Source organism: Silene latifolia, chromosome 1, assembly GCF_048544455.1.
Source record: "Silene latifolia isolate original U9 population chromosome 1, ASM4854445v1, whole genome shotgun sequence".
In the NCBI taxonomy this organism is placed as follows: Eukaryota; Viridiplantae; Streptophyta; class Magnoliopsida; order Caryophyllales; family Caryophyllaceae; genus Silene; species Silene latifolia.
Genome location: NC_133526.1, coordinates 129400741 through 129411853, shown reverse-complemented (window position 1 = coordinate 129411853; position 11113 = coordinate 129400741). Strand labels below are relative to the sequence as shown.

Genomic DNA, 11113 nt, shown 5'->3' with positions numbered 1-11113 from the left:
TGTCACCATCTCGGTTTCCCGAGGCAATGATAATCAAAAGACAATAATGAAACAACATTTAAATAGTATAAAGTTTAAGTGAATACAATCCAAAACCAACTGCCAAAACACGGTTTACATGATCTCAAAACAACTGTCTAAAAACTATTAAAACTACAGCGGAAGACTCTATCATCTGGTGGCGACACATCCCAGCTATCCCATGTATCTTGACTCATACCTGCTCAACAACTGCTCACCATCCCCGAATGGATCACCACAGTTTTTAAAATAATTAAACAGGGTCAGTACTAATCACACAATTTATATAACTCAACAATACAACAAACAACACAGCTCAATCGTCACAGATATACTCCGAACTCCATCACCAACTCCACAATACTGACTACACACTAAAGTGTGTAGCCCTGCCAGAGCACCCATTACAACAGGTTACTCCTCGCGGCCAGTGGGGGACCGCAGCCGTTCCCACCTAAGCACCGCTCATCTCCATCGAGCGATAAACCCAAATCCATTAATGTGCACATCCCTTCTGTCGCGGTTTCCACAGAAGGCGAATCATGGGCGTGAAGCCACTCCCGCAAGTGACTCCACTCAGCCAGGGACGCACCCCGAAGATCACAGACAGATACAATCAATCACAACTACTAATCAGCAATCAAACCCAACAACCGTCACAATACGAGTATGATAATATTCAACAATCACAAATCACAACCAACACATCATGTGACTAATACTGAATAAGGAAACCCTACCTGGAATGCAATACAATCAGACGATCTCAACAGCTGTTATCAAAAAGCCTCCTCTACGAATCCTCCTCCTAACATATGATCACATAATTACTAACAATCATAACAACTAACAAAAACCCCCAATTCCCCAAATTAGGGTTTAAAAAAACTTAATAAAATACTATAAAATCGGTACGTAGATCTTACCCTCGACGCAAGGATCACAAAAATGTAAAGGACGATGAATTCCGACCTCTCAAGCTCCGAGATTTGTCAATAATGCGAAAGATGCGAAGTACGTAGGTTGAAATCTCTTTTGAAATGATTAGGTTTAATAAAAGTGTTTAATGATGATGACGAAAAGTTATATATACCTATTCGCATTATTAACAAAACCCGACAAAACAAGTTACACAGAGACAAAGACAAAAAAAACCCTAATGCCGACTGAAAGTGCGAATGCTCATCTCCATCTAGGGCATTAATCTCCATGACAATGGCTCGTTCTTCTACATCAAATTCACCAAAAAAACATAATAAAAGTAGTATTAGTAATGGATCTGTGAAAGGGAGTGATAGGAGGACTGGTGGTGAGAAGAAGCAGGGGCCAGAAGAAGAAGATGTTTTACGTACCAAACCCATGCATGAAGTCAATACAATCCATGGTCTGTCTTTTGAGGATGAGGAGAACCCTGATAGCATCCAATGGGTGACACAGAGGGGTAAGAAGCAAGGTGCACGCAGCCAGGTAGTGGTGACAGACGAGAGTATTGAGTCAACTGGGGAGGATCTGTTGCAATTCACCCCTGACGATGTCAGTGAAGAAATTACGTATTGGAATCGAGTCATTTCTTGTTTTGTGTTAGGTGCAAATCCTCCTTGGGGGGTTTTGCAGGGATATGTGCATAGAATATGGGGTAAACATGGTATTGACAAGGTCTTCTTCTTACCAAATGGGATTTTTTTGGTAAGATTCAAGGAGATGAAGGATAAAGATGAAGTGCTAAATGCAGGATATCATATGTTTGATAATAAACCGTTGATAGTTAAGCCTTGGCAAGAGGATATTGATCTCCTAAAGGAAGAAGTGAAAGTTGTGCCAGCATGGATTCGTATCCATGGATTACCTCTCAAGTTCTGGGGTACATGTTTACCCTCCATTGCTGGTTTAGTTGGTCCCTATGTGAAGTCTGATGCTGCAACCACGAACAAAACAAGACTTGGCTTTGCTAGAACAATGGTTGAGTTGAAGGTGGGGCAAGGGTTTCCTTCATATGTCAAATTTCGTGATGAGAATGGCAAGATTGTGATATTAAATGTTGAATGTGAATGGAAGCCTATACTGTGTGATAAGTGTAAGGGTTTAGGGCATGAAGGCAAAAATTGCAGAAGGGACCAGATCAGGAATGCTCAATCTAAGCCTACTGTTAAGAAAGTTTGGAGACCTATTCCTAAGAATGTGAACAATCCTGCTGTATCTGACAAAGAGTTCCCTGCTTTGTCTACAAGGGCATCCCCTCGTGTGATTGAGAACACTACTTCTGAACCAGTGGCAGCTGCAGGGCCTTTTGTTTCAGCTGCTGAACCTCCAGACAATGCTAAAGATGATGTCAGCATTCAGGTGGAAGATATTACAGATGAGGAGAATGAAAATTTGGAGAATCAGGTAGTGGATATTGGTGATCCTCAAATAACTATTAATAATAATGAATAATATAGGGTTTTGGAATGTTCGTGGTTTGAATAGTGTGAATAAGCAAAAAATAGTCAAAAGTTTTATTCAAAATAATGAAGCCTGTTTATTTGGCCTCTTAGAAACAAAAATAAGTGGTGTTACTGTTGGTAATATAGCTCATAATATGCTTGAGGGATGGAGTGTTACAACCAATTGCAGTTTGCACAAAGGAGGGAGGGTCACGTTGTTATGGAGGCCTACTGTGTTTGATGTTCATATCATTCAATATGATCCTCAATTCATTCATTCTAAGATCTTAATTAAGGCCACCCAGCAAGTGTTCTTCCTCACTATTGTATATGCATTCAATGAGGGCTCATAGAGATTGGACTTATGGGATAAATTGAAGTCAGTTGCAGGTCAGTGTGATATGCCTTGGGCATTAGCAGGTGATTTCAACACTGTTATTTCTCCAGAAGAGAGGCTTGGGGCTGCTACTAAGCAGGAGGATATGGATACTTTTAATGATTGCCTGTCTGCTTGTGGTATGATGGATATTACAGCAACTGGTGCCTATTTCACATGGACAAATAAGCGAGAAGTTGGCCATAGGAAGTACAGTAGATTGGATAGATTCTTAGTCAATCAAGAGTGGGTAGACATGTTTCCTGATATGCATGCTCATTTTCATCCTGAGGGGCTAATGGACCACACTCCTTGCATTGTCAGAAATGTTAAATTGGATGGCAGGAGATCCAATAGCTTTAAATACTTTAATATGTGGAGTGATGCTCCTACTTTTCTTGATACTGTAAAGGGTTATTGGAGTCAGCAGATTGATGGTACAAAGATGTTTGGGGTGGTTAAGAAACTGAAAGCTCTAAAGGGAGGCCTTAAAAATCTTAACAAAGAGTGTTTTTCAGATGTAGAGCTCAAAGCAAGCAAAGCCATTCATACACTTGAGGATATTCAGATGCAACTACAGGACAATTATGATAACCCTGATCTTATTGCTCTTGAGTTGTAGGCTCTTGATGAGGTGAGATTCTGGTCTAAAGCTAGGGATAGTTTTTTACAACAGAAAGCTAAGGCTCAATGGATAGATGAAGGGGATAGCAATGCAGCTTATTTTCACAATGTTATTAAGAAAATATGCCTGAGAAACAAGATAGTGCAGATTGAAGATCAGAATGGTAAACTTTGTACTGATACACTCAGTATTCAGGATGCCTTCCTGAAGTTTTATCAGGGTTTGTTGGGTAGCAAGAAGGTGACTGAACAGGTGAGAATGGAGGTACTGCAGACTGGTTTCTTTTGCAGTGATCAACATTGTACTTCCTTATTATCTCCTGTCTCTAAAGAAGAAATTAAAGGTGCAGTGTTCTCTATTCCTAAGGATAAGGCTCCAGGGCCTGATGGATATACCAGTGGATTCGTCAGGGATTCATGGGACATTGTTGGGGATGAGGTATGCAGTGTTGTAATGGACTTCTTTACTACTGGTTGTCTGCTCACCCAGATAAATGCAACTAATATCACCCTAATCCCTAAGTGTGACAGACCAACTGCTGTTAGCCACTTCAGACCTATAGCTTGTTGTAACTTGATTTACAAGGTGATATCTAAATTGCTTTGTAATAGGCTGGCTACAGTTTTGCCTGACATCATTCATGAGAACCAAGGAGCATTTATCAAAGGTAGGTCTATCATTGAAAATGTCCTTATCTGTCAGGACATCATTCATCTGTATTCCAGGAAAGCTGTCACTCCAAGATGTCTATTCAAAATTGATTTGCAAAAAGCCTATGATACGGTTGAGTGGGATTTTGTTGAGCAGATGCTACATGGTCTCAAGTTTCCCTCTCACTTCATCCAGTTAGTTATGCAATGTGTGAGGTCTACCTCTTTTACCTTGTCCTTGAATGGGAATAATTTTGGTTATTTTAAAGGACAAAAGGGTCTGAGGCAGGGAGACCCAATTTCTCCTCTTATTTTTATTATATGCATGGAGTACTTAACAAGACTGATTAAATTTGCAACAGATAGATGGCCTTTCCAATATCACCCCCTCTGCAAGAATTTGAAGCTTACACATCTCATGTTTGCTGATGATTTACTTCTTTTCTGCAAGGGTAAGCCACGGTCCATATGGCTTCTCTTGAGAGCCTTTTCCTCTTTTTCTAAGGCATCTGGTTTAGCCATGAACAATGCCAAGTCTGAAATATTCTTCAATGGAGTTTCTGAAGACATTAGAGAGGGTATTAAACATGTGGCAGGTTTCAGGGAAGGCATCATGCCCTTCAGATACCTGGGAGTGCCTATTAAAGCAGGTAGGCTCACCAAGAAGGAATGTTCTGCCTTAACTGAAAAAATGGTGGCAAGGATCAGAGGCCTAGGAGCCAAGAAACTTTCCTATGCTGGCAGGGTGACTCTCATCAATGCTGTTCTCAACACTCTACAGAACTATTGGGCTCAAATGTTCATTATCCCTAAAAGCATCATTAACCATATTATGGCCATTTGCAGGAATTTCCTTTGGGATGGCTCCCCTGATTACCACAGAGTACCCCTTGTAGCTTGGGACAAAGTTACTTTGCCTAAAAAGGAGGGAGGTTTGGGGATAAAGAAAGCTGATGTCTGGAATATTGCCACTGTGGGAAAACTGGTTAATTGGATCTATTGCAAAGCTGATAGGCTTTGGAATAAGTGGATCAATTATGTGTATATTAAAAATCAAGATTGGCATAACTATTCTCCCCCTGCTGATGCAACCTGGGTTTGGAAAAATGTCTGTAAAGTAAAAGAGAAGCGCAAGGATGGTTTTCATGACAGCAAATGGACCATGAGCACTAAAGGTTACTCTATCAAAGAAGGGTATGCTTGGCTTGCTCCTGATCAACCCACTCTGAACTGGACTAATATTGTGTGGAATAACTGGAACATCCCTAAACACTCTTTGACTACCTGGCTGAGAATGAATGAAGGAATGAATATGAAGAGTAAATTGTTCAGGTTTGGCTGCTGTACAGATGACTGGTGTATATTGTGCCAGAGACAACCTGAAACAGTGGAGCATCTGTTTACGAGCCGTGTGTATTCTGTCAGAGTTCAGAGCTGTATGTTGCATTGGTTTGGAGGCACATTTCCAACAATAAACAGATTGAGTGCAGAAAACAGGAATACTTTGCAATGAAAGTTTAAGGTGGCCATGTTCAATGCTTATCACTACTTCATCTGGTTTCAAAGAAACAATGCCAGGATCAATGGCTGGCTATCAAGACCTGAAGTTGTTGCTGTTCGTATAGAGGATGATATTAAGAGGATGGTTAAAATGAAATGTAGGGTTGTTGTAGATCAGTCTGATCTCCTTTGGCTGCAAAATGTGGTTTTGGTTTGATATGCTTGTAGTAGGATTTGATCCTAGAACCTCATGTAATTATTTTTTGATATGATATATAATATACTCACATTACACCCAAAAAAAAAAACAAAACCCGACAAAACATTACCCGTAAACCGAGCCACTCGATCGAGCAGCTAACGTACTCGATCGAGTACCAAGGCTACTCGATCAAGTACCCTACAGACAGAACACTGTTTTAAAAAACAAAACACCATTACTCGACAGAGTAAGGCCCACTCGATAGAGTACCCAGAGGCTCATAAAATCGTAGTATTACAGTCTTCCCTCCTTAAAAAGAACTTCGTCCCCGAAGTTCAAACCACAACAAAGAAAAGACATACTATTACACTCCCGACACAACAACCAAAACAAAACTCAACATAAAAGCATGCTACCAACCAAACTCAACCCGACTCAAACCATTACTAACCATACCTGTAATACCCCGTATTTTATTATCGATTGAGCGAGATATTATTATTTAGTAGTATCGTAAAAGTAATTAAATCATGTTATTATAGTAATGGTAAAAGCGTAAAGGTAATTAATTGATTCATATTGTAAGATGAGTCGGGTTTATAGTTTTAGGTGGCATGTTGGGTCAAGATGTTATAACCCATTTACCCACTTACCCATTTACCATTTTACCACTCACCAAAACCCTAAAACCAAACCCTAAATCAACCTTAAAACCTAATCCCCACCCTACCGTCATTTTTACACATCATCATCATCAAACCTCTTTTCCTCCACGTCGCAAGCCTCAATTACAGTCAACGAGCGCACGCCGGTGAGTGTGGAGGGAGTAGGGTCTCTTTGTGAGTCTAGGGAAGTATTCTTTGGTGGACGAGGGTGGTCGTACTTTTGCCGGAATAGCGCAGATCGACGGCCGTCGTAGGTAAGGTCCCTTGTTTTCATTTCTGTCAGGCTAGTTTGATCTGGGTTGTACGTCGTTTAGGGGCTGTTATAGCAGTCGTCGGGGTGAGGGATGTGTTGCTGGTTGTGAGTCGACTCGTGTGGTGGTAGGTTGAGTGGTTGTCGTCGCTGTTGGTGGTTGCAGTGGTGGCGATCAGGCGCCGGGGTTAATATGGGTGGTTCTGTTTCATTTCAGACATAGATAATGGGGTGGCACCACTGTGGACTCGGGGGAGGTCGAATCGGTGGTGCCACGTGTGTCAGAGTCGCCGTTCGACGGTGGTGTCAAGGGTGGTGGTTAGGCGAGGTGGCAAGGATGTGTCGTGGTGGCAGACGAGTCATAAATGGGCCTGTTGTGGCGTTTTGTGGCGGCAGAGTTGCAGACAGGGGGTGTTGGTGGTGGTGGTTCTGACCACCGGCGTGGGTCGACCACGTTGGTGGTGGTTGGAGGTGACCAGGCGGACAGTGTCGGGCCAGTGGTGGCGGTGAGGGCTGGTGGTTGTTGGAGGGAGTTGTGTCGGGTTGAAGGGGGTGCGTTTGAGTGTCGGGTTGAGTTAATTGTTTTTGGGTATTTTTGTTACGGTTTCTATTTTTAGTAAGTCGGAAAATATGTACATTATTATTATTTCTATTATTAGTTTTAGTTATTAAGTCGATATTAAGTAGCGATGACGGAATCATATATTTAGGCTTTGAGTCGGGATTCTATTTCGGGAAGGTTACTATTTTTAGTAACCTGCTATTTTTAGTAAGTTGCTATTTTTGGAAACTTCCCATTTTAGGAAACTTTCTATTTTGGGTAACTTACATTTTTAGTAACTTCTAATTTGGGAAAGTTTCTACTTATAGTGACTCTTGAGTATGGGAACGGGAATAGTTAAGTGAATTAATTATGTTATGTATATGTTTAGGTGGCGAGTTTTGGGTGGAGTACTTCTGATCTGCAGTTAGCTTATTACCGCTATTTGAGGTAGGGGAATACACTGGACTTGATATAGTACTATGTGACTGGATTGACTGAATCGGTGATTTACATGTTATAATATGATTCTCTGATTTAATTCCGTTAAGTATTATCGTTGAACTGTTTTAATATATTATTGCATCGAAGTTGGTGGAGGTGGAGGTGAGTATGGTGTGGTGATAAGGCCCAGGCGGGTTCTGCACGACTTGCCCTGGTGTCCTCAGCTGCGTGCTGGCAGATCGGCTACGGTCGATGTATAGTCTACCGGGGATCGGTATGGCTGGGTTGTCCGGGTTATGAGTTGTGGTGGCGGTGGTTGTGATGGAGGAGCATGTATATTATGTTGTTGTTTTATTGTATTACCTACTCAGCTTCGCGGCTGACCCTGTGTATTCGTGTACGCCTGTGATGATCCAATTATTGGTGAGCAGATTGTGGTATTTTAGACTGATGGGAGCTGGCGGGAAGAGAGCTTGGATGACTGACTTAGTGCCTAGCCCACCTTAGTCTTATTAGTAGTTTTATCAGACTTTATCTTTTGGTCGTATTTTGAGACTTTGTTTTATTTCCAGTTGTAATCTCACTATAAACATTTTAATAAAGTACTATGTTTTCTTCCCTTTGTTATCTACTGCCTCGGGTTTCCGAGATGGTAACACTGTCATTTATCTGAGGAGTCCTAGTTCAGGCCCTTAAATAAATGGGGGTGTTACAAAGTGGTATCAGAGCGAACGATCCTCAGGCCTAAACCAATGAATCTAATGAATTTAGGAAGAGTCAAATAAAATGAACCCCCGGGATAGAACTGTTAGGAGCACACTAAAGGTAAGGGATGAGTTAGGGGCCCCCTCACACCGAACCATTGGCCCTCTCAGTTTGACCCGGGTACCTTGAGATCATATGAGAGAAAATGGTAGAGTAGGAAAGTTGTATGATATTGAACATGAAAGACTATTCTATGATATGAGAAATTAGGCAAGGTGATATGCTGTTAGTATGAGTACACATGTGTTTATTTGTGATTCGGAGGTAAGAATTGGCATGATAATGAAGTAAGATATATATATATGATGCTTAAGATTTTAAGATGGATGTTATGTCTAGTGATATGCGGTTATGTGGTCCCTGAACCATGTTAGCTAGATATGTAGGGTAGGAGATGATTAGAATTGGCTAGAGTAGCCGATGTAATTCTAGTGTTGCAGAGAACATTACTAACTCTCCTAAATTTTTATAGACATGCCTCCGAAAAGGGATACCGCTGCTAATGACACCCAAGCGGAGTTGAATAGGCTCTGAGCTGAGAATGAGGCCCTAAAGGCCAAACGAGTGGATCCGGGAAAGATGAGCACCATTGTGGCAAGGCATAACCCCACAATATTCACTGGAGATGGGGAACCTCAATTGCTGGGGGAATGGTGTAGAGAATTCACCAATCTGTTTGAGCTGATAGCATGTCCGGAAGAACTGCAGGTGGATCAAGCTGCCCACTATCTTAGGGCCCATGTAGGTGGACCGGTGGACGGGAATAAGGTGGAGATACGACAGGTTGCTAGGGATCTTGAGACGGGACATGTGTCTTGGTTGGAATTCCAAGAGCTTCTGAAGAATGAGTTCATGCCCGAGTTCCAAAAAGCCAAGCTACAGGAGGAGTTTGACACTTTCAAGATGACAGAAGACATGACAGTGGAGGCTTATCATCGGACATTTCGACAGTTATGCTCATACATTGATAACTTTGGGCAGAATGAGGCTATGCTGGCTATGAGGTTTGAGCGGGGACTCACTATGGACATCAAGAAGAGGCTCACAGCAGCTCCACCCACCACGATTCAGGACATTTACTTGAGGGTCTGGTGCTGCCGAGAGGCTCTCGGAACGCATCAAGGCCGATAAGAAAGGCAAGGCCGAGAAAAGGAAGCGGAGACCACGAGCGATATCTTGGGGCAAAGAAGCAGAGTTCGGGCAGATATGGTGGGTACTCCACTAACAGTGCCCCAGGGGGTATGAGAGCTCAGAGTGGAGGCGGCTTCAGGGGCACCAGCGGGGGAGGTAGCTCTGCGGGGATTACTTGTTTTGGCTGCGGAAAGACAGGACACAAGAGGTTTGAATGCCGATCATCTGGGGTGAATCGATCTGGTGGATACAGGGCACCTATGTCCGGGTTGAGTGGCTCTCGTTCGGTGGGGTGCAGGTATAACGATTATCGCACACCTATGTGCGGCTATGGGGGAGGTGCGAGTGTGGAGCTAGTGTGATTACCTGGGAAGCTACAACAACTACGAGAACCCTAACCAGCAGAGTCAGAGTGGGAGTACCAACTTTCGAGAGGACGCAAATGAGGGGAACAAACAACTGGAGCAGCTTCTTCAAGTCGAGTGGGGCTAAGTCCGGTGGCAAGCTCTTTGCCATGGGCAAGGAGGCGACTAAGAATGACGCTCATGTGGTGAGTGGTACATTTCTGTTAACTCTAAACCCACCTTTGTGTTGTTTGATTCCGGAGCTACACATTCCTTTATATCTGCGGAACATGCTAGAGTCTTGAACCTTAAGTCATATGATAGAATTGTTGATTCGGTAGTTGTACCTTCGGGGGAGTCGGTGTCTTGTGATAGAGTCTACACTGGGGTACCAATCCAGATCGGGGAGGTTGTGTTTCACTGTGACCTTATAGAGTTTCCATTGGGGGGTTTTGAGGTGATTCTGGGGATGGACTGGTTAGGGAAATACAAAGCTTTTATCGATTGCTATCAGAAGAAAATCTCATTGAGGGGACCTAAGGGAGCTAGGGTGTCTTATAAGGAGTATGTGTTCAAGCCAAGAGTCAAATTCATATCTGTTAACACCCTAAAGTCGAGTCTGAGAAAAGGGGATCAGTTGATCTTGTGTCAGATGTGGGATAGTGAGTCGGAGACTCTTAAGGTGTCTGAGATTCCAGTGGTGAGGGAGTTCGAGAGAGTATTTCCGGAGGACATTCCAGGGTTACCACCGAGAAGAGAAGTGGACTTTTCCATTGATCTGAAGCCGGGCACAGGACCGATTTCTAAACCACCTTACCGTATGGGACCAAAGGAGATGGAGGAATTAAAGAAGCAGTTGGATGAGCTAGCAGAGAAAGGTTACATACGGCCTAGTGTTTCACCTTGGGGAGCACCAGTGTTGTTTGTCAAGAAGAAAGATGGAAGCTTGAGACTTTGCGTGGATTACCGTGAGTTGAACAATGTGACCATCAAGAACCGTTATCCTTTGCCATGGATCGATGATTTGTTCGATCAATTAAGTGGAGCCGGAGTTTTCTCTAAGATCGATCTGAGGTCGGGTTATCACCAGTTGAGGATTAAGAACGAAGATATACCTAAGACCGCTTTCAGAACCAGGTATGGGCACTATGAGTTCGTGGTCATGCCATTCGGGTT

The 11113-nt window shown here is 42.8% G+C and overlaps 1 protein-coding gene across 1 annotated transcript; it reads left to right on the top strand.

Moving 5' to 3' along the window:
• The first annotated feature begins 1236 nt into the window (after nt 1-1236).
• LOC141655711 (uncharacterized) lies at nt 1237-9955 on the top strand. Its single transcript, XM_074462778.1, has 6 exons — nt 1237-2406; nt 2798-3340; nt 3443-5544; nt 5674-5806; nt 9171-9466; nt 9586-9955. The coding sequence occupies exons 1-6, from the start codon at nt 1237-1239 to the stop codon at nt 9953-9955; spliced, it is 4614 nt and encodes a 1537-aa protein (XP_074318879.1).
• Nucleotides 9956-11113: the final 1158 nt, after the last annotated feature.